We start from the raw sequence: 24,534 nt of genomic DNA on the forward strand, positions 1-24,534 counted from the left end.
AGGGCCAAGGGTTTATCTCCCAGCTCTACTTACCACCTAGGTGGATGTGGAAGCAGGTCACTTACACCCACCTTCCTCAGAGACAGCTTCTTACTCTGAGAAAGGTGATTAGAAACACCTGTCCACCTAGCTCACAGAATTGTGGCAAAGATTAGCAAGGATCAGACCTGTGCATGAGATTTGGTACAACATCCACTTCAAATGTGAATCATTTAGCTTTATTAGAGGTAGGAGAAAATAAATGTTTGGTGAATAGCTGAATGAATGACAAAATCAGCCCAGTTTGCAGGTGATCTTACTTAAACCCAAGGCTAAATGTAGGAATGACTTCATCTTTAAGGTTCGTATAAAACATAACCAACATATATGACATCATCAATACAAAGAAAGCTCTTTTCCCCCACTGAGTTGCCAATCCTTAGACTTTCTTTATGTGGTGCAAAATGTTTTTATTCCATCATTTGAAATACAGCTTGAAATGCACCAGAGAAATAAGAAAGGTAACATGGAGACTTAAATTAACACTAAGGAATATATGACGATTTTCCTTTTTTTAAAAGCATGTTCTAGTAGGGGCTAGGAGAAGGCAATGGCATCCCACTCCAGTACTCTTGCCTGGAAAATCCCATGGACGGAGGAGCCTGGTAGGCTGCAGTCCATGGGGTCGCTAGAGTCAGACCCGACTGAGTGACTTTACTTTCACTTTTCACTTTCATGCATTGGAGAAGGAAATGGCAACCCACTCCAGTGTTCTTGCCTGGAGAATCCCAGGGACGGCGGAGCCTGGTGGGCTGCTGTCTATGGGGTCACACAGAGTCGGACACGACTGAAGTGACTTAGCAGCAGCAGCAGTAGGGGGTAAGGGGAAACTCAATTTCTTTGGCTTTGCTTTAAATTTTAAACAGAATGCAGTATGCTTTGTTAACTGCACTGCTGAAGGAGAGAATAATTGTGTGATCTAGAAGCCACCTACCACTCTGGTAGGATATAGCAGTGTCCCTTCTCTATTTCCTCCATTGTCTTGCCCTTGAAATTTTGAACCTCCTGCTTAATTTAAACTGACTGCTATAATACTGATCTGAAGTTAAAAATAAAAAGTAAAGACAGCATAACCCCTAATTTATATATATTTGTGCATCTGTGTGTAAATATGGATATAGATATTTCTGATTTGGAAGAGCATTAGAGTAGATCACAGGGACTTATATTGATTTATTCCCACATATCAAATGCTCACTAATCTGCTCTTGCTATGATCAAAATAGTCATCACAAAGACCATAATGAAAAAAATCCACATGAAAAATCGGTCTATGACTTTTGCAACCTTTTTCCATTCACTCCCCTTGGAATTGGTGGCCTTGTGGTCTTTGAGGCACTTGGCGATGTATTCAATATTTCTCGTCAACACTCTGTACCGTGCACAGTAGCTGTCACCATCCTCCAGGTTCTCACCCGGGTACCTCAAGTCATTCTTTAAGAGTTTGTTCACTTCCTTCTTTCTGGAAGGGTCTTTATTTCTGGATGTTTTCAGATTGGGCTCTGGAAGTTTGTCATAAACCTTCGTAAGACGGTCTCGCTCCCTGTCTTGGTGGGGGCTCAGGCAGCTCTCACCCACGTCGTAGACAAACAAGATCCTGGACATGTATTTCAGGATGACCACCCGGGCCCAGGGTGGCACTGGCCGGGCCTCAGCCCCGCAGAAGTGGATATTCATCACCATAATGGTCAAGGCAGTGGAGGCTGTGATCAAGGCCATCGTGGCTATGTAGTATTTGCCTGGGAAAATAACAGCAACCAAGTTAGCTTAAAACTGTCTTCAAGGGACTTCGCTGGTGGTTCAGCAGTTAAGAATCCATCTAGCAATGCACAGGACGTGGTTTTTATCCCCGGTTGGGGAACTAAGATCCCACATTTAGCGAAGAAGCTAAGCTCATGAACTTCAATTAGAAAATCCATGTGCTGCAATGAAATATCCCACGTGCCACAGCTAAGACTCGAAGCAGCCAAATAAATAAATATATATTTAGGGGGGAAAACTGTCCTCATATTTGACTCATGAAGAAACAACTGGAAGTTGTACACATTAATAGTGGCTAATGTAGACTTTTGAATAAAACTGAGTTCAAATCTCAGCTCTGTCATTCAGTAGACTTGTGACCTACAGGGAGTTATATAATTCTGGTAAGCCTCAGCTTTCTTCTCTATAGAATGACTATAATATTCATATCTAACTCACAAGACTAAGGTGAAGCTTAATTGAAAAAAGACAGGAAAAGTTTTCAGCACTGTCCTCTTCCTTGAGTTAAAAGATTTGTAAGTTTTTGCTATCACTATGTGAAAAACTTCAACATTCAGCAAAACAAATAAACAATGAATGATCTTGGTCAGTTCCCAGAATTGTCATTAAACCGTGTTAATATGGAATCTCACTCTTACTGGCGAAGAAAGGGGATATTGTGTCTTTATTAGTCTTTAATATGTGATTGCAAAAAGCAAATAGTCATGAAAAAGGAAAATTAAGGAAGGAAACAATAAAGATAAGTTAACAAATTTTCGAAATACAGAACAAAGAACCTAGAAAATAAACAAAAACAAGTTATTTGAAAAGAGCTATACAACTGATAAACATTTGATAAGGCCATTCATGGAATAGTGGTAGGAGAGAGAAAAAGGATGCAATAGAAAAAATAAGAGGATAGAAATTTAGAAAACAATAAAATAACATTACAAGTAGCTATATGATAATACATTCAAAAACCTAGATGAAATTTCTATAAATATATGTGTTAGTTGCTCAGTCGTGACTGACTCTTCGTGACCCCAGGGACTGTAGCCCTCCAGGCTCTTTCGTTCATGGGATTTTCCAGGCAAGAATACTAGAGTGGGTTGCCATTTCCTTCTCTAGGAGATCTTCCCAAACCAGGGATCAAACCTGGGTCTCCCACATTGCAGGCAGACTCTTTATCATCTAGAAGATGTCAAATTTAGTCTAAGAAGAAAGAATGCTTGAATAGAAATAGGAATTAAATACCTCTACCCACCCATCTTCCAAAAAGCTCTAGAACCAAAAGGTTTTACAGGTGAGTTTCACTGAATTTTTAAGGAACAGATAACTCATATCTTAATGCAAGTTGTTTCGAAAATAGAAAAGAGGGAATACTGCCTAACTGGTTCATTTCATGAAATAAATTTAGCCTTGACTCTAAAAGAAACAAGAAAGGAAATTTTAAGGCCATTTCATTTATAGATACATTTGAGAAACTCCTATAAAAATTACTGGCTAACTAAATCTATGGTGTCTTTAATTGATAACTCATCATGATAAAGAAGGATTTAGTTCAACAACAGAAAACTGTAATTTACAACACTAATACAGGAAAAGAAAAAACACACATGATTGTCTTTACAGATGAAAACAATACATTTGATAATATTCATCATCTGTTTATTATTTGTTAAAAGCTCTGAGTAAACTAAAAATAAAATATTTCTTAACATTGCAAAGGCTATGGGTCAAAAGCCTGGATCAAATGCTATACTTAATGCAGGAAATGTAAATACATTTCTTAAAACTGGAACTCTATTTCATAGGTGCTACAAATAACAAGTTGTGACTATTAAATACTCTCAAGAAAGATCTATGTGTACCCTTCCTAAAAAGATACATTTCATATTATCACAGGAAAAGTAATGCTTATAAAATTTATGAGTCATGTTCTGAGACACCTTGCTTCAGAAACTGAGCCAGCTTGCTGTTGACTTTAGCTGGTAAAGCAGAGAGCAGGATCTGCCTACTGATCCTGCCTCAAACAGGGTTATGATTGGATGTCATCACTGTCAATCATTTCTGCCTTAGGAGAAGTAATGAAAGAACCAACACACCGTTTCCTCTTTATTAGTGGTGATGAGAAAGGAGAGAACTTTCTGTGACTATTTCTCAAAAAGATGTACATGAGTGCAAGTGCAAGTGCAAGTCTGTGTGTGTGTGTGTGTGTGTGTGTGGCTTGTGTGTGTGTGTGTGTGTGTGTGTGACTTGCCTGGAGAAACATGACAAGGAAGAAATCTCCAAACAGAGAAACCAACGTAATAACATCTGAATGTTATTCAGATGGCTAATACTACATTCAGGAGAGAAAAGGCAGTATAATATCTCTTTTATATTGGTCACTAAGTCTCTTGGTGTTCTGAAATTTCCCCCTACTGATTGCTTTACAGAACTAAAAACGAGATCTAGCTTCTGATTCTTGAAAGCATCTATTACAACATGAGTCACTGAGGCAGAGGTGGTGGATCTGGGTGTTATCCTTGGTGGCAGGAAGTAGGTATTAAAGGTATTAGGAGGGATCTCACAACAAGAGAGGGAAGGAAAAGAAAGGCAGTGATGGCAGCCACAGTACCCTTGGAGGAACATTTCATTATTGCAGATGTTTGAGAATGTGATCTACTTTAGAATCACCTCAGATTCCCAAATCTTGTCCAAGACTGTTTTTTAAAAACCTCTTTTGCTGTGAGAACCTGTATTTTTTTCTTTTTCTTTCCTTTGGCTGAGCCTCATGGCAGGTGGAACTTTCCTGCCCTGGGATCAAACCCGCACCCCTGCAGTAGAAGCACAGAGTCTTAACTACTGGACCACCAGTTACCTGCATTTTTAACAGTCTCTCACACCTATTATACCTAATAAAGGTTGAGAATTATTCTATCAAGGGTAGATGGCAGGCTTAAAAATCTAGCTCATCATTTCCATCGTGTTTACCATTTTTCCCAAGAAGAAACCCCTTGTGATGTGATAAGATACTAACAGTCACTGTTGGTTCAGTCCTCACCATATGCCAGGCTCTGTGCTAATCAATGCACAGTGAGGTAGCAATTACACAAATTCTGAAGATGATGAAGTAGAGACTCAAAGAGCAAGTAAATTGCTTAAGGTTGATCAAGGAAGGAATGGTGAAGTCAGAGTTCAAATGCAGATTTCTTTAACTTCAAAATCAAGGCCTTAGCCTAAAAGCCAGTGGTTTTTTGACTTTAACAAAAAGCTCATCAGAATCACCCAGAAAGCTTGTGAAAACAGTTTGCAGGCTTTACCCCCACCCTAGTCAGCAGGTCTAGGGTGGGCCCTGACAATCTGTATATCCAAATTGAGGCTGATGCTGTGGGTCCAGGGACCATACTTCAAGGACCACTGCTCTAAACCACACAGCTCTCATTCCTCTTTTGGGTAAACCTGGAGACCTCGAGCCCAGCTTTGTCTTGAACAGCCACATTCAGAGATGCCAACTGAAGACACTAAATGAGCCTGTGTTGAGTTTGTAGTTGACTTAATTGCTATGAGTTTAAAGGCACAGATACAGCCTCAGTCACCAGAAAGCTGACTCAAAAGTGTAAGAGACTTGAACTCACCGATCAGAGGGACATTTTCTGAGGCTGGCATGATCTCTGCCACCATGAGCTGAAATACAGTCATGGCCAACAGTATGGTCACTCCCAGGGAGACCTTTTCCCCAGAGGCTGCTGGGAGATAGAAACTCAAGGGAGCCAGGAAAGATATGAGGACGCATGGGATGAGGAGGTTGACGATGTAGAAGGAGGATCTCCTCTTCAGAAGGAGAGTGAACGTCACATCCGGGTAAGGCTCAGAGCAGCAGCCGTAGGAGATGACGTTCTTCACAGCAGGCATGCCGTGCACCTCCCACTCCACGTCTTCAATGAAGTCGGAGAGGTCTCCACTGTCCAGGGCATTGAAGATATCCACCTGATTGCCATTGTAGGTCCAGGAGCCAAAGGTCAGGTTGCACTGCTGATTATCAAAGGGGAAGTAGGTGACGTCCACCACACAGGAGCTTTTGGTGATGGCTGGTGCATCCCAAGTGATCAGGCCGTCATACCGCAGGACCACATTGGTGTTCATGGGCTCAGAAGACTCATCGTCAGCCCTGGAGGTCAGAGGAGGAAAATGAGAGCTGCTTACCAGGACAACTCACCAAGTTCTTTAACCCAGACAGCTCACTGCCCTTTTCCCATCACTTCAGTGTCTTTGGCAATGGACCACCATTCTCGGTACACTGGCTTGCAAGTCCAAAATCAACTCTAATTTGCCCTTCTTCTCCACCTCCTGTAACTAGTCAGGGCCAAGTTCTCTTGGATTTTTCCTTTAAAGCACCTCTGCCAGACTTTCTTAGTGGTCCAGTGGTTAAGAATCCACCTGCCAATGCAGGGGACACGGGTTCAATCCCTGGACTGGGAAGATCCCACATGCTGCGAGGCAACTAAGCCCATGCCCCACAACTACTGGGCCTGTGCACACAGAACTCGTGATCCACAGCAGAAGAAGCCACCGCAGTGAGAAGCCAGTGCACCCCAACGAAGAGTAGACCCCGCTCACCGCAAGAAGAGAGCCCACGTGCAGCCCAGGGCAACCAAAATTAAACAAATAAGCATCTCTGCCTATTATCCTTTCCTCTCCATTCCCAATGCCATTCTCTTGGTCCAGGTATAATGATTCAAATACCCAGACAAAAAGTAAACGAGGCTAAAATCTGACAGAGAGGCTCTGCTTAAATGGTTTTGTTAACTTTGGGCACAAGAATATTAAAGTAGCTCTTTGTTGCTGTTGGAAGAATTTTACATGTTTATTGTAGAACATCTGAAAAACACAGAGGAAAAAATTATTCATCTATAATCTAAAAGATAATTTATTCTAGATATATCTTGTTTTTGCTTTATCAACATTTATGGCTGGCATTTTGGGGGTACAAAATTTCTATTTCGCTTTGGGGAATGACTTTCTCCACCACCATTGTAAGGCAGATGAAATGATCAAGGTACCCTAGGCTCCCCTGGCCAGGGGCTTGCTTGTGACCTGAGCTAGGTCCAACTGATTCACACTTCCTGGAGTTTAAATATTAAGCAGAGTGACCCAAAGGCCAAAAAGAGTCAATCTGATGATGGATTCCTAGAAATTACTTAAAATTTTTTAAAAAATTCAATAGCCCCTTGTCTTGAACTATGGAGTAGTCCTAGTCTGTTCTTTCCAAGGCCCTATCAATGATTTTTCTCCTTTAATTCAGTGAGCTGAGCATATCCTTCCTACAAATTCCTTTTTTGACAAAGTCAGTTTTCAATGCTTTCAGCCTTAACTGATACGTTTCTGTTAATATTTAATGCATATTTTTCTGATTGTTCCTTACAATTTTTTTCCCTATAAACTATATTATGGATAAATGTAATGTGATATGCTGGATTAGATCCTGAAACAGAAAATAGGACATTAGTGGAAAAGCTGGTGAAGTCCAAATAAAACCTGTAGTTTAATTGTGTGCTCAGTCGTTCTGACCTGCCCAACTCTTTGTGGCCTCATGGATTGTAATCCACCAGGCTCCTCTGCCCATGGAATTCTCCAGTCAAGAATACTGGAGTGGGTTGCCATTTCTTACAACAGGGGATCTTCCTGACCCAGAGATCAAACCTGCATCTCTTGTGTCTCCTGCATCAACAGGCAGATTCTTTACCAATAGCACCACTAATAGTATTATATCAGTTTTGGCATATGTATTATGGTTATGTAAGACATGACGTTAAGGAAAACTGTGTGAAAAGTATACAGGAACTCTGTACCATCTTTCCAACTTTTCTGTAAAATTATCTTGAAATAAAAAAGTTAGTTTACCAAAAACAAGACTGAGACAATTTTAAAATGTAGGTGGTCATCTGTCCATAATCTTCTGCAACATTATTTTCATGGTTAAATGATATTCAATTATACTCCTTTTTAGAGATGTGCCATAGTAATTTAACCAGCTCACTGATGTTCCGCATTATGGTTGTTTCTATTTTTCACATTTACAAACAATGCAACAGTGAACATCCCCGTGGTCAAACTGTTGCATTTATCCACTGACTCTTTCCTTAGGTTAAATTGCTAGAAGATGATGTATTAGATCTAAGAACTGACATGTTTTACAAGTTTTTTCCTACTTATTAACCTTTAGGTACCACAATGCAATGGTCTGATTGTGTCCACTCTAATCAAAGCACTGCAGCTGAATTGTGGTGCTCAATTTTTAATGCAGGTCTAAAGAGGGGATCTTTAATGTGGGTCTTGTGAAGACAACAAAATGGCATTTTTGAAAATGCCAGAACCTACCCTTTGTAAAAATAAAAAGTATATATAATTAGCTATCCAAGAATTGAGAACTGGAGCATCACTCACCTATCCTACGTTGGTACAAGAGATCTGGGAGTCAGAGAGAATATATTTGGAGCTAGAACGATTCTATTAGTCATGGTCCTTGCAGGAAATGGATGGCACATTCAAATTAGATAGCTTGAGGAGGATTTAATAAAAGGACTCTACTAAGATAAGTATAGGGCAACCACTTTAGGACTAGTAACAGCAGAGTTATTACCATTCCTGGGCCTGAAGAAATGAAGGGAAGGTGCAATTACCAATACCTGGAGGGAAGAGTGGCAGAAGAGGGTCACCACGATAGGAGACATGCTGCTGCTGCTGCTGCTGCTGCTGCTAAATCACGTCAGTCGTGTCCGACTCTGTGCGACCCCATAGACAGCAGCCCACCAGGCTCCTCTGTCCCTGGGATTCTCCAGGCAAGAACACTGGAGTGGGATGCCATCTCCTTCTCCCATAGAAGACATGCCTTCTGTCAAAGGATACAGCCAGCCAAAGATAATAACTCTAAGAAGGGAGCAAGGGAATACATGCCCCAACCTTACTCTCTTTTCTTCCTCCAACTGCTCACAATGTTTCTCATTGGGCCAACCCAACCAAAAGCCAGAGGGTAAAGGAGCCCACTGTCTGAAAACATCACCCCAGCTACTCAGGAGGAGTTTGAAGACATTACTATTAATTGCTTCATGACCAGTACTTTGTTTTATTTCCCTGGTTTCTCTGATCACATCATTTTACAGCTCAGCACGTGCAACGGTTTCCTATGGCCCACCAGTGCTTCCAGATCTCCTTGAGCAGTTCTATAAGGGCTTAAAGGGGTTTTGATAGCTCTATCCCTGACCTTCTTTCCAGGCTTTAAACTGGCCTTTGCAATCTCTTTGTTGACCATCTCCGTGCGAATGTTCCTTTGGTCTTCCAAACTGAACAGGTCTCACAATAAATCCATACATTTTTCTCCAAAACTTTTCCTCTTCTCCCTCCTTTACTACTAATCTCATCTTTTTTTTTTCTTTTTAAAGAGTTTTATTGATTGGCATACAATAAACTGCATACATTTAAAGTGTAAAATTTGAACAAATTTGACATATGTATATCCAACCTCATCTGAAAGTTTTCCTACACTTTCTTTCATCTAAGCTACGTAAGCAGAACTTAAAGCTAAATTATAGACAAATCTTCTGATTTCAGCAGGGTACCTAATTTCTCATTAGGTCTAAAATCCAAGTGTTAAACCTGTTCGTTAAAATCCAACCATTAAAACTGTCTCATAATAAACACACATCTGAAATTTCTGCAATCCACTCTTTACCTAGTTTAAAAATGTCAGGAATCCTTGCAGTCTCTTACACCAACCATTATATTGGCCACAGACCTATACTAAACAACCCCACCAGAACTTCGAGCTTCAATTTATTTATTCCTTTACTGAACTGCTAATAGCCAATATCTGCTTGAATCATTATATTGTTATAGAGCTCACTACCTCTTAGGAAAACTCATTATTCAAATTATTAGTTTTTCTTTTAATTGAATTAAAATGCAATTTTTAAAACCCTTTAACTTCTACTCGTTGTTTTGGGTTTTGTCCTCTGGAGGAATTTCCTCTTTTCCCTCCACCTTATTTTCTCTCTGATTGCCTATGATAGCCATCAAGTCTTCCTAAGGACCTCTCTCTTTCTAACTAAGCATCAATCAATTCGACTGCTCCTCACACGAAATAGCTTCCAGGCACACCACCATCCTGCTCACTCACTCCCCAGATAATCTACCCCATGGACTCAGGCACCAATGGTGAATCTAGATGTTCAGCATCTTCCTGCCCAAACTATGTTTATCACACACGACTGCATCACCTGTCCTACACCCCTCTTTATTCTCCCTACCACCACTCAGGAAGCCCATTCCGGGGTCTACAAGGTTTGGTACTGGTTTCTGAGAAGTACTGATATTATATCTGAGATCAGAAGATTCTACAGGTCCAGGGATTCAGCTAGAAGGACCAGGGTCAGGGCAACAGCTATCACTGGAGATCCTCCTTTGCCTGATACTCTAACTCTCTTCCATTCTCATTTCAGCTGCTCAAAGGGATGCAAATGACATCCAATCACAGCTACATTTAGGGTTTCCTCTAAATATTGATAGTAAAACTCTGATGTTACTGAGAAGGAGAATACACAGGAGAAAAGAGGATTCAAAACAGAACTGTCTATAAGAGCAGAGCAAAGAAGACTAAAGAGTTAACCCAGACGAACAGAAAAGAATTGATGAACCAGTATAGTGGGAAAGGTCTGTGTGGGGACCAGAACTCACACATCTCAAGGAGGCCAGTGATCTGGGCAGGGAGGGGAAGGATGGAGAATGGGGACAAAATTTACCAAAGCCACCACAGGTTTGTGTGAGCTCATTAGTGATTAACTGGCTTCTCTGATAAAGGAGGTCTGGGGCAGGCTTAACTTAGGTCACCATGCCAGCTCACAAAGAAGACTTTCAATAAGAGCTGGTCACTGCTTCAGTCAATCAAAGCAAGAGGAAAAGGAGAACCAGCATTCTGTTTTTTTCAGGGAGAATTCTGAACTTACAGAATGCTTTAAGTGTTCTATGTAAAGTATATCCTCTGATTCTTCTCCAGGAGGAGGTGATGGACATCCTGGCCCATTCTCTTGCCTTCTACATGTGTGTATTTGTGTGTGTGCTGGGGAGGAGAGGTGGGGGCAGGGTGTGAACCATGGTAATAAAGCACCAGTACTTGGAGAAGGAAATGGCAACCCACTCCCATATTCTTGCCTGGAGAATCCCATGGACAGAGGAACCTGGTGGGCTACAGCCCATGGGGTCGCAAAGAGTCAGGCATGACTGAAAGAGACTTAGCACTTGGATGTTACCTTGCTTAGGAAGGCATACAGAAGATACCTCTGGCCACTCAGAGTGGGGAATAGTCAGCAGGATCAGAGGTATGATTCACAAGGTTGTGACCCTTGGACAAGCTGAGTAGGGACTAAAACTAAAATCCAGGCTGCAACCAAGCAGTGTGGCATCCTGAAGGGAAACTCACGCCCAACAGATGGCTGAGTCCCCAGGAGAGTCCCCCTGTCCAAGTTGCTCCTCATTCATCTCTCTCTGCTCAAAGAGGAATTTTCCTAACTCTGAGAGACTTGAGTTCCAGAATAAAAAGAGAGAGAGCCCCTTTGACAACAGGTGGAGCAGCTGAGCCTGAGTTGTGACAGAGTGATCTGGTTCATTCTCAAAGTGTGGTCCATGGGCCAGCAGCACTACCGTCTGGAGCTCAGAGAAATGCAGAACGACCAACTCTACCCCAGACCTACTGAATGAGAATCTGTATTTTAGCAGGCTCCTCAGGTGATTCATGCCCACTTTACAATTTTAGAAACTGAAGCCTTACCTGCCCACTCACTAAGACCCCTTGCTCTCAGACCAGGAAAAGGCCAACTGGTGATCTTATGGTCCAGTTCATCTTTCACTCTATACAAAGTCCAAAATCCATAGGCCAGCTTTTAGCTGGTCCATTCTGATTAAATCTTAATGTACTCAGTAGCTCAGTTGTGCCTAACAGTTTGTGACCCCATGGACTGTAGCCCGCCAGGCTCTTCTGTCCGTGGAATTTTCCAGGCAAGAATACTGGAGGGGGTTGCCATTTTCTACTCTAGCGGAACTTCCTAAGCCAGGAATTGAACCCCTGTCTCTTGCATCTCCCGCATTGGCAGGCAGATTTACCACTGCACCACCTGGAAAGCCCCTTAATCTTAACAGTAACATGTATTTTCCATACATGATCATTGACAAGGAAGCACCACTGTCATGGGCTGAATTGCATCTGCAAAAATTTCATGTGTTGAATCCTACCCCGGCACTTCAGAATGTGACCTTATTTGGAACAGTCATTGCAGCTGTAATTAGTAGTTAAATGTATTTAAAAGAAGAGGTCATATTCTGTGGGATTATGAGTAATTTTTACTTCTGTCTTAGTGCCTTAATTTAGACAACTTTATCTTTTTTAAACAGTAAGTCTGTAATTTTTGTGTGTTAAGAAAAGCACAATAAAATTATCTTTAATTTTTTAAAAAAGATGAGGTCATATTGGTGTAGGGTGAGCATCTAATTCAACATGACTGGTGTCTTCAATGCAAGGGGAAATATGGACACAGGGAACAGGATGCCATGTGAAGAAGAAGGCAGAGATTGGGGTGATGCTTGTACAAGTCAAGAGACCAAAGATTGCCAGCAACCACCCAAGAATCTAGGGCAGAGACAGGGAACAGATTTTCCTCATCGCCTCAGAAGGAACTAACTTTGCCAATACCTTTATCTTATACTTCTAGCCTCCAGAACTGTGAGACAACAGTTCCTGTGGTTTAAGCCACCCAGCTTGTAGTACTTTGCTACAGTAGCCCTAGAAAACTAACAGGACTTCCAATACAGTTTCTCACCTGAAAGGGAGAATGTAGCTCTAAGATTTTTATGACCATTATTATTTTATTATCTGAGGTTTTCTAACTATCAGTTCAGGATCTAGGAACATGAATTGACTTAACTTCATGCATGTTTCAAACTTCCCTCTTCCATTATGTTTGGTGGTTGGTGGTGGTTTACTTGCTAAAATCATGTCGGACTCTTTGTGACCCCAGGGACTGCAGCCTGCCAGGCTCCTCGGTCCATGGGATCTTCCAGGCAAGAATACTGGAGTGGATTGCCATTTCCTTCTCCAGGGGATTTTCCCTACCCAGGGATTAAACCTGGGTCTCCTGCATTACAGATGGATTCTTTACCAACTGAGCCAGCAGGGAGGCCACATTATGTTTACGTTCTGCCTAATCAAGTTCATTCCTGAGAAGCTACTGACTTGCACTTACTTGTTATATAGGACAATATCCGGTCTCCACACCAGGTCGCTGGGGATCCTGATGGAGTCCAGTCCATCATATTGGTCTCGATCCCATGTGAGATACGCATCATGCCAGATTTGGCGGATCCACAAATAGGCAGTCAGAATTTGGTTTCTCTCATCCTGCACAATTAACCCAGATATAACTGTCCAGTAGACACCTCAACCAAACACATTTTGTCTGTAAAACAGCTGTCTTCAAAACAGGAATTCCAAGAGCGCTAATCTATTTCCAATAAGTAAGCGAGAGTTTTTTCAAATCAATCCCCTTGATTGTCTGCCAAGGTTATATTTTTCCTGCTTGATTAGTGTTTGGAACATCAAGTGGACAAATATTTAAATCATCATGCATGGGTCAACTGCTCAAATTTCTCTGAAAATTGATCAACTGATGAATTATTTTTTTTATGAAAAAGTCAGCAAACATCAACAATGTACAGAAGAAAAGATTTTGAAGTTTCATAACTTTGTGTAACTAAACACATATGAGCATCAATGTATGTCATCTTAAAACATCTTTTAAAAATTAGGATAAAATTCATATTGCATGAAACTCACCACTTTAACTATTTAAAGTGTGCAATTCAGCGGTTTCCAGTTTATTCACAATGTCATGCAACCATCCCCATTCTCTGCTTCCAGAACATTTTGTCATTCCCAAAGAGAAATCATATGACAATCAAGCAGTAAATCACTATTTCCTCATCATTCTCACAGCTCCTGGCAACCTAACTCCTCTTTCTGTCTTTATGGTCTTGCTGACTTTACACATTTCATAGAAATGGAACATGTAATGCGTAACCAACTTTCTTGAGATGTTCTAAGACTGTTAATGTTCATGGAAAGACTCAGGTAATTTAGTGCAATTAATTTTGTAGAAAGTGTTCCTCCTCTGGAATTCCCTTCTCCCTCCAGCTTGCACACAGAGCTGTCTGTTCTCATTTTCGGTCAAATTCAGGTAAGACATTCCCTTTAGAAAGCACTGTTAGTTTCATTCGAACCATTCAGAAGAGTCAACACTATGTTACTCACCATATCCTTAATCTGAGAAAGTGTAATCTGGAGTGTGACGTTCAAGACTTTATCTGTATCCTCTACTGGACGAAGAGCATTAGAGTAGTCTTCAAAAAGGTCATTGAACAACTTCTGAGCATATTTTCCATCTGCTGGTTCTACAGCTGCTCAAAAAGCGGGATCCGGATCAAGCTTCAGTGTTATGAGTGTTTCAAGGCAAAGAGCAACAGACCAAGGACTAGCATTGGTTCTATCATCCCTGCCTACCATCCTAGCTATCTACCTACCTACCATCAGCTGGGGACAAGCTCTGGGTCAAGTGGAGTTATTTCTCTGGCAGGCCCTACAGGATCAGCATGAGACTGTAAGAAGCTGAAATACTTCCTCACAGTTAGAGCGTCTGTTCTTTTCCTGGCCCACCCAACATTCCACCAAAGAAGTGATCCCTGGGCTAAGAGAGTTGCACACCCACCAGCCTCTTACCTCTCAGTCTGGAGGCAGCAAAGTAAATCCAGCAAAAGGAGATGCAGGAATGGGGCCAGTTCATCTTTTTCCCTAAGTGTCTATAAGTCCCCGGCTAGGCACTGCAGTCTTCCACTTCTCCAGCAGTGGGAAGGGTCTGGGCACACAGCTGCCGCTCTGTTTCTGTCTCTGCACAGCAGATGGGGAGCTCAGGCTTGCCAGACACAAAGCAAGCTTGCCAGGTCCCCTCCCCATCAGTAATCTGAGACTAGCAGCTCCAGCAGGTAAGATGCCAGGAGCCCCAGGTGGGTTAGGTCAGGCAGTGCTGCCCTGGGGGAGCTGCCCCAGTTGAGAATCCCCAGCTACCTTCACTAGGAATATCCAGACCAATCTTTCAAAGGAAGAGAGGTGGGAGCCCAACACACCTGAGATTCCACCTATCCAGACCAGGCATTTTCTACACCTGCAGTGAGTAGATTCAGTCTGAGTTCCGGGTCTAAGAAAAGCTGAACTGACCCATCCATGGGGTAGCCCATCCAGAAAGGCCCTATGCTCTTTGAGTGCCTTTTGAAGAGGGAAAGAGAAGCAGTTTCATGATCTTTGGGTTTCTTCTCTGCCTCTGCTTATCATTCCTTCAGTTGTCCCACTGACCATGGACCTTGTACACTGTTGCGTGAGTCTGCATGTGCGCATGCGTGCGCGTAGGTGGGTGGGGGCACCAGTGGATGGGAACAGAGCATTAGCTTCCTTCGGAAGCTGCAGCAGCCCTGTGATTTGGACTAACAGTAGACGACCTAGGTTTGACTGCTAGTCCAAACCCTCCCTCATTATACACAGCTTTCCTGAACTAGAGACAGGGAGAATAATCCCTCTCTCCCAGAGTTACTGGGGTATTGTATGTAGAAACCGTTTGTAAATTGTAAAGCGCTAAGAGTTGGACACATCTGAGCGACTTTCGGAGAAGGCAATGGCACCCCACTCCAGTACTTTTGCCTAGAAAATCCCATGGACGGAAGAGCCTGGTAGGCTGCAGTCCATGGGGTCGCTAGAGTCGGACACGACTGAGCGACTTCACTTTCACTTTTCACTTTCATGCATTGGAGAAGGAAATGGCAACCCACTCCAGTGTTCTTGCCTGGAGAATCCCAGGGACGGGGAAGCCTGGTGGGCTGCCGTCTATGGGGTCGCACAGAGTCCGACACGACTGAAGCGACTTAGCAGCAGCAGCAGAGCGACTTTCACTTTCATGTAAATATTAGTAATTTTCCCCTCTGATCAGCTTTGCAGATACAGAATTTCTGCATTTACCAAGTCATCCACGGTTTACTAGCACTTAAAAAAAAAGTTCAAATGCTAAGAATGTATAAGAATGATTCATAACTAATGGTGCTTTGCATTTGAATGCTACTTTATATACTTTATGCTACTATATATACTTTATATACTTTATAATTTTGTGTGATCTAATTCTGCTCACACAAAAGAATGTCAGTTTCCAATTGTCATAGTCTGTCCCTTCTCTTGCCTGGGGAAACTGCCTTGGAAAACTAAATTAAGATCATTCGGTTGCCTGGAATCAGAGCAAGGAAATTGGATAGCTCTACTTCATCAGGTTACAGCCATCTGATGAGTCAGCCTGTCCCTCTTCAGGAATATAACCTCCAAATGGAACAGACACTCAAACCATCAGCTAAGTGTGTTTCTTAATTGCCTGTGCCCTTGTGTTGATCGTGAAGATGTAACTTTTCTGACGCCCTTAGTCTGACTCATTCATCAGATGACACAGTTCCTGGTGCCCACGCACAGCCCTCCCTCCTAGAAAAAACCATCCACTCTGGAATCTTAGAGGCTGAAGGTCCTTTTGAAATGGAGTCAAGTGCCTCATTTTCACAGGAGGAAGCTGATGTCTAGAGATTCGAGTGGCTTGCCTCTAGCAGCACTTGGCCAGACACAGAATCCAGGCCACCCACCCTGGCTCAATGTGCTCCCCATGCTAACGTGGCCTCTTCTTCTCATGGGGAGAGATGCTCTATCTTCTGTCTTTGATGCCCCATCACTGGGAACAGCCCCTGGGAATAAGTGATCAGTGAACACACACATGGCGTTAGCTACTGCTCCAGCTGCTTGAAAGCCGCCTCAAAAGCAATCATCTTTGGTAGTCTGATTGCTTTCCGTTAACTCAGTTCATTCAGTTGGTCACTTGGAATTCGTTTAAAAAATGGTAAGAGCCCTGAAATCAGTCCTGAATATTCATTGGAAGGACTATTGTTGAAGCTGAAACTCCAATACTTTGGGCACCTGATTCAAAGAGCTGACTCATTTGAAAAGACCCTGATGCTGGGAATGATTGAAGGTGGGAGAAGGGGACGACAAAAGATGAGATGGTTGGATGGCATCACCAACTCGATGGATATGAGTTTGAGTAAACTCCGGGAGTTGGTGATGGACAGGGAGGCCTGGAATGCTGCAGTCCATGGGGTTGCAAAGAGTTGGACACGACTGAGCTACTGAACTGACTGAGGCTCATCTGTCAGTGTTAACACAAACCAAATTAACCCAATACTTTTGAGGGGGCAATTCTGCCTTTTAGGGCAAAGATGTTAATAACATTAAGAGCAAACTCCTCTTCAGTTCAGTTGCTCAGTCGTGTCCGATTCTTTGCGACCCCATGAATTGCAGCACACCAGGCCTCCCTGTCCATCATCATCTACTGGAGTTCACTCAAATTCATGTCCATTGAGTCGGTGATGCCATCCAGCTATCTCATCCTCTGGCATCCCCTTTTCCTCCTGCCCTCAATCCCTCCCAGCATCAGAGTCTTTTCCAATGAGTCAACTCTTCGCATGAGGTGGCCAAAGTACTGGAGTTTCAGCTTTAGCATCATTCCTCCCAAAGAACACCCAGGGCTGATCTCCTTCAGAATGGACTGGTTGGATCTCCTTGCAGTCCAAGGGACTCTCCAGAGTCTTCTCCAACACCACAGTTCAAAAGCATCAATTCTTCGGTGCTCAGCTTTCTTCACAGTCCAACTCTCACATCCATACATGACCACAGGAAAAACCATAGCCTTGACTAGACGAAACTTTGTTGCCAGAGTAACGTCTCTAATTTTGAATATGCTATCTAGGTTGGTCATAACTTTTCTTCCAAGGAGTAAGCATCTTTTAATTTCATGGCTGCAGTCACCATCTGCAGTGATTTTGGAGCCCAGAAAAATAAAGTCTGACATTGTTTCCACTGTTTTCCCATCTATTTGCCATGAAGTGATGGGACCAGATGCCATGATCTTCGTTTTCTGAATGTTGAGCTTTAAGCCCACTTTTTCACTCTCCTCTTTCACTCTCATCAAGAGGCTTTTGAGTTCCTCTTCACTTTCTGCCATAAGGGTGGTGTCATCTGCATATCTGAGGTTATTGCTATTTCTCCCGGCAATCTTGATTCCAGCTTGTGCTTCTTCCAGCCCAGCGTTTCTCGTGATGTACTCTTAAATTCATTCTAAAAACAACCACTACAACGAGAAGCCCGTGTACTACAAGGAAGAGTCGTCCTGCTCACCACAAGTACAAAAAGCCCACGCAAAGTAAAGAAGACCCAGTTCAGTCAAAAATAAAGAAAGAAAGAAAATTTTAAATGAAAGAAAACAACCACTAGGTGTTCTCCTGGGGACCCACACGCGTTTACCCAATCACTGAGCTCCCATTAGTTCCAAATTACAGAGAGAGACGAGACGTCTTTAACATAGTGGTCCTAGAACTTGTAAGAAACTAGTGGAAGAAGTAATCCATTAAGCTCACCATTTAGAGTTCAATAAGGCTAAAAAGCAAGCAGACATAATTTAGACTGACTTTCTAAATCATACTCAGGCAATGAAGATTATCTAAATAAACCACAGCCATCCAGAAATCTGGAACCTCCACGGTACATCCCATTTCCTCAGAGTCCATTAACTTTGGAATGGTCACATCTGTTAGCATATTAACTCAGGTTCACAGAGCACAAAACTATTTAAGTTGGGAAGTTCATGATACTCAGGCCAGCAGTTACCTTTCCTGGATCATGGGTAGAAATTCCAAACAGCATTTCACCATAGTTTGTGTGATATCACCATCTGAGGGAGTATATTCTGGCCCTGCCCAGGGACCTACAATTCAGAAAATTTCTACAGAGCACAAATCCTTTCAATATCTGTATCTTTTGAGAAGCAGCTTGTTGTTATTCATTAGTAAAGTCACGTCTGACTCTTTGTGATCCCATGAACTGCAGCACACCAGGCTTCCCTATCCTTCACTATCTCCCTGAGTTTGCTTAAACTCATGTCCATTGAGTTAGTGATGCCATCCAACCATCTCATCCTCTGCTGCCCTCTTCTCTTACCCTCAGTCTTTCTCAGCATCAGGGTCTTTTCCAATGAGTTGGCTCTTTGCATCAGGTGGCCAAGGTATTGAGAAGCAGCATTCCTTGCCAAAATAAAGTATTTCAGCCATTTCAGAGTTTAGATCAGATCAGATCAGATCAGTCGCTCAGTCGTGTCCGACTCTTTGAGACCCCATGAATCGCAGCACGCCAGGCCTCCCTGTCCATCATCAACTCCCAGACTTCACCCAGCCCCACATCCATCGAGTCAGTGATGCCATCCAGCCATCTCATCCTCTGTCGTTCCCTTCTCTTGCCCCCAATCCCTCCCAGCATCAGAGTCTTTTCCAATGAGTCAACTCTTCACATGAGGTGGCCAAAGTACTGGAGTTTCAGCTTTAGCATCATTCCTTCCAAAGAAATCCCAGGGCTGATCTCCTTCAGAATAGACTGGTTGGATCTCCTTGCAGTTCAAGGGACTCTCCAGAGTCTTCTCCAACACCACAGTTCAAAAGCATCAATTCTTCGGTGCTCAGCTTTCTTCACAGTCCAACTCTCACATCCATACATGACCACAGGAAAAACCATAGCCTTGACTAGACGAAACTTTGTTGGCAAAGTAATGTCTCTGCTTTTGAATATGCTATCTAGGTTGGTCATAACTTTCCTTCCAAGGAGTAAGCGTCTTTTAATTTCATGGCTGCAATCACCATCTGTGGTGATTTTGGAGCCCAGAAAAATAAAGTCTGATACTGTTTCCACTGTTTCCCCATCTATTTGCCATGAAGTGATGGGACCAGATGCCATGATCTTCGTTTTCTGAATGTTGAGCTTTAAGCCCACTTTTTCACTCTCCTCTTTCACTCTCATCAAGAGGCTTTTGAGTTCCTCTTCACTTTCTGCCATAAGGGTGGTGTCATCTGCATGTCTGAAGTTATTGATATTTCTCCCGGCAATCTTGATTCCAGCTTGTGTTTCTTCCAGTCCAGCGTTTCTCATGATGTACTCTGCATGTAAGTTAAATAAACAGGGTGACAATATACAGCCTTGACGTACTCCTTTTCCTATTTGGAACCAGTCTGTTGTTCCATGTCCAGTTCTAACTGTTGCTTCCTGACCTGCATACAAATTTCTCAAGAGGCAGATCAGGTGGTCTGGTATTCCCATCTCTTTCAGAATTGTCCACAGTTTATTGTGATCCACACAGTCAAAGGCTTTGGCATAGTCAATAAAGCAGAAATAGATGCTTTTCTGGAACTCTCTTGCTTTTTCCATGATCCAGCGGATGTTGGCAATTTGATCTCTGGTTCCTCTGCCTTTTCTAAAACCAGCTTGAACATCAGGAAGTTCACGGTTCACATATTGCTGAAGTCTGGTTTGGAGAATTTTGAGCATGACTTTACTAGCGTGTGAGATGAGTGCAATTGTGCGGTAGTTTGAGCATTCTTTGGCATTGCCTTTCTTTGGGATTGGAATGAAAACTGACCTTTTCCAGTCCTGTGGCCACTGCTGAGTTTTCCAAATTTGCTGGCATATTGAGTGCAGCACTTTCACAGCATCATCTTTCAGGATTTGGAATAGCTCAACTGGAATTCCATCACCTCCACTAGCTTTGTTCGTAGTGATGCTTTCCAAGGCCCACTTGACTTCACGTTCCAGGATGTCTAGCTCTGGGTCAGTGATCACACCATCCTGATTATCTGGGTCATGAAGATCTTTTTTGTACAGTTCTTCTGTGTATTCTTGCCATCTCTTCTTAATATCTTCTGCTTCTGTTAGGTCCATACCATTTCTGTCCTTTATCGAGCCCATCTTTGCATGAAATGTTCCTTTGGTATCTCTCATTTTCTTGAAGAGATCTCTAGTCTTTCCCATTCTGTTGTTTTCCTCTATTTCTTTGCATTGATCGGTGAAGAAGGCTTTCTTATCTCTTCTTGCTATTCTTTGGAACTCTGCATTCAGATGTTTATATCTTTCCTTTTTCTCCTTTGCTTTTCGCTTCTCTTGTTTTCACAGCTATTTGTAAGGCCTCCCCAGACAGCCATTTTGCTTTTTTGCATTTCTTTTCCATGGGGATGGTCTTGATTCCTGTCTCCTGTACAATGTCACGAACCTCATTCCATAGTTCATCAGGCACTCTATCTATCAGATCTAGGCCCTTAAATCTATTTCTCACTTCCACTGTATAATCATAAGGGATTTGATTTAGGTCATACCTGAATGGTCTGGTGGTTTTCCCTACTTTCTTCAATTTAAGTCTGAATTTGGCAATAAGGAGTTCATGGTCTGAGCCACAGTCAGCTCCTGGTCTTGTTTTTGCTGACTGCATAGAGCTTCTCCATCTTTGGCTGCAAAGAATATAATCAATCTGATTTCGGTGTTTACCATCTGGTGATGTCCATGTATAGAGTCTTCTCTTGTGTTGTTGGAAGAGGGTGTTTGTTATGACCAGTGCATTTTCTTGGCAAAACTCTATTAGTCTTTGCCCTGCTTCGTTCCATATTCCAAGGCCAAATTTGCCTGTTACTCCAGGTGTTTCTTGACTTCCTACTTACTGGAGAAGGGAATGGCAAACCACTTCAGTATTCTTACCTTGAGAACCCCATGAACAGTATGAAAAGGCAAAATGATAGGATACTGAAAGAGAAACTCCCCAGGTCAGTAGGTGCCCAATATGCTACTGGAGATCAGTGGAGAAATAACTCCATAAAGAATGAAGGGATGGAGCCAAAGCAAAAAGAATACCCAGCTGTGGATGTGACTGGTGATAGAAGTAGGGTCCAATGCTATAAAGAGCAATATTGCATAGGAACCTGGAATGTCAGGTCCATGAATCAAGGGAAATTGGAAGTGGTCAAACAAGAGATGGCAAGAATGAATGTCGACATTCTAGGAATCAGCAAACTGAAATGGACTGGAATGGGTGAATTTAACTCAGATGACCATTACATCTACTACTGCGGGCAGGAATCCCTCAGAAGAAATGGAGTAACCATCATGGTCAACAAAAGAGTCTGAAATGCAGTACTTGGATGCAATCTCAAAAACGACAGAATGATCTCTGTTCGTTTCCAAGGCAAACCATTCAGCATCACAGTAATCCAAGTCTATGCCCCAACCAGTAACGCTGAAGAAGCTGAAGTTGAACGGTTCTATGAAGACCTACAAGACCTTTTAGAGCTAACACCCAAAAAAGATGTCCTTTTCATTTCAGAGTTACTATGAGCCAAATCCTCTTCTATGGACAAATTTCAGGGGACTTGTCTGTTCCCAAAATATAATGTTAGGATATTAGCCCTAAATAAAAATCAAGGGTCTCCAGTTCTTCCTCAAGGGCCAAAGATAATATCCTGAGCCGTATCCTTGAGTTGTTTTGTAGGTACTAAGACCACCACCAGGTAGAAGACATTAACTGCATGCTGACCACCATCACAGAGATCCCAGATGTGAGACAGAGGCTGATATTGTTGACTTCTGAACTACTGTTCTATTAGCTCACCATCAGCCAATCAGAAGAATGTGCATGAGCTGCTGAAGCACCCCAGAACTCTCACCTCTAATGATGTTTTTAAAAGTCCTTCCCTGAAAGCCACTGGGGAATTTAGGTCTTTGTGCATTATCCACCCATTCTCCTTGTTTGACACTTTGAAATGAATGCTGCCCTTTTCTTCAGCACAACTTGGTGTCAGAAGATTGGCTCTGCTTTGAGTTGGGTGAGAGGACCCAAATTTGACTTGGTAACACCCTGATAACAGTGCTTAACTATAAAAAGTACTAAACAAGTGACGATGAAAGGGGAAAAATGCAACCCCAGCATTTTTTAAAAACTGAACATATAAACTATAGCCACAATTTACCTATCATCTACTCATTTCTCTCCTCTCTCCCTGCCCCCTGCCCTTCTTCCTCTTTCTCTCTCTTCCAGGTTCTTGACAGCCCTGATTAGAGAATTATTATTTTATCTGACAAGCAATCTGCACTATGAGTGGGAGAATGTGAGTGCTCCCATTGTCTTCTTTCCTCCTTTTTCATTGCAGTATTAGTACTATTGTCAATCCACTGTGGATTTCATTATTTACATATTTTTGTAACAGTCTTTTTAACTCTTTTTAAGGATTTATTTATTCATTCATTGTTATTTATTTTATTTTTGGTTGCACGGGGTCTTTGCTGCTGTGCACGAGCTCTCTCTAGTCTCAGTAAGCAGGGGCTGCTCTTCATTGAGGTTCTTGGGCTTCTCCTTGCAGGGGTTTCCTCTTGTTGTCGCTCCCAGGCTCTAGAGCGCTGGCTCAGTAGTTGTGGCACATCGGGTTCGTTGTCCCAAGGCGTGCAGTATCTTCCTGGACCAGGAATAGAATCTATGTCCCCTGCATTAGCAGGCAGATTCTTTACCACTGAGCCACCAGGGAAGCCCTTACTCTTCTTTTCTGCTCTGTGAGAGTTAGCAGATCTAAATCTATCACTGAGGTTGGCAGTCTCTTTAGATAAAGGGCCAGATAGTAAATATTTTCAGCTTTGCAGGCCATATGGTCTCTCTAGCAACCACTCCTCTCTGCTATTATGTTGTAAAAGCAGCCAAAGGCAATATGTGAATGAATGGGCATGGCTTTGTTCCAATAAAACTTTATTTACAAAAATAGGTGGCTGGTCAGAGTTTGCTGGCTCTTAATATATCTCATCAAACCCTTAAATCCACTTAACCAGGCTCAAACAAACTGCAGTAGGGATCAGCATTCCAGATGAAGATGGATCATAGCCTGAAGGGAAAAGAGAGTCACAAGGCACAAGCATGATTGTAGGCCGATGCCTGGTGAGTCTGGAGCTGACACTGAGTTCAGCTCAGCCAGTTCCATTAGATCCCACCTGTCTTCCAGTGCAGGCTCCCAGGGGTCCTGTACCAGATTCCGAGAGAGAGGGAGCTCTCCACGTAAAAGGAGACTTTCCACTGAACAGAAACACATGGAAACTGGAGAGCCCACATCGGTCCTGTTTGATGTCTGGAGGCTTGACAGTTGTCCTCACTCCCACATAGTGACCACAGAAGTACTCTGGCAGGGAATCAGAGTCCCCAGATATGGGTGACATACGCAGTGGTGATAGAACCTGTGGCAACAGCCAGGCTAGGAGCTGAGAGCAGTGAGCAGCAGAGGAATGTTTCAGAAGTACACGTGAGACCCTCTCGGGTCCCCAGGAAGGAGACAGAGAGACCCTGGAGGCAGGACTCCAGCAGCATCACTGAGTAGCAACCCAGATCCCTACTCTATTTCTAGGATGGTGACCCCACTGCCCCTCAATTGTGCCCACATCCATTTGGCTTGGGGAAATGCAGGTGAAATCAGAACAAAAGGGATTCCAGAGGGAAGAAAAGAGGACCTCCAAGAACACAGGCAGAGGGGGCTGCTTACGTCCACATGGTGCTGACACCCCACGCCAGTGAGCATTGTAAAGTGTCCATCTGACCATGCCACCCCTCCACTCAGCTCTCCCCAGTAGATTCTCGTTTTGCTCAGAGTAAAAGCCCAAATCCTTACTAGCAACTACAAGGCCCTGACTTTCTACTTCTAACACTCTCCCTTCACTGACTGCACTCCAGCCAGGCTGGTCTCGGCCGTCCCACAAAC

The 24,534-nt window shown here is 42.8% G+C and overlaps 1 protein-coding gene across 1 annotated transcript; it reads right to left on the reverse strand.

Moving 5' to 3' along the window:
* Positions 1–200: 200 nt before the first annotated feature.
* CHRNA9 (cholinergic receptor nicotinic alpha 9 subunit) lies at positions 201–15,673 on the reverse strand. Its single transcript, XM_086406062.1, has 5 exons — positions 14,582–15,673; positions 14,117–14,262; positions 13,053–13,207; positions 5,400–5,932; positions 201–1,778 (listed from the first exon to the last, which is right to left on the reverse strand). Exons 1-5 carry the CDS (start codon positions 14,643–14,645, stop codon positions 1,237–1,239), a joined length of 1,440 nt encoding a protein of 479 aa, XP_086262188.1. The 5' UTR covers positions 14,646–15,673; the 3' UTR covers positions 201–1,236.
* Between the last annotated feature and the right edge of the window lie 8,861 nt (positions 15,674–24,534).

Source organism: Bos grunniens, chromosome 6 (assembly GCF_055505025.1).
Source record: "Bos grunniens cultivar Pamir isolate PY7600 chromosome 6, Bosgru_T2T1.0, whole genome shotgun sequence".
NCBI classification, from domain to species: Eukaryota; Metazoa; Chordata; class Mammalia; order Artiodactyla; family Bovidae; genus Bos; species Bos grunniens.

Coding starts and splice junctions, on each gene's coding strand:
- CHRNA9 (XM_086406062.1), bottom strand. CDS start 14,645: ATGAACTGGCCCCATTCCTGCATCTCCTTTTGCTGGATTTACTTTGCT. Junction 14,263..14,581: donor TGCTGCCTCCAGACTGAGAG/GTAAGAGGCTGG, acceptor CTTTTTGAGCAG/CTGTAGAACCAGCAGATGGA. Junction 13,208..14,116: donor TTTCTCAGATTAAGGATATG/GTGAGTAACATA, acceptor TTAATTGTGCAG/GATGAGAGAAACCAAATTCT.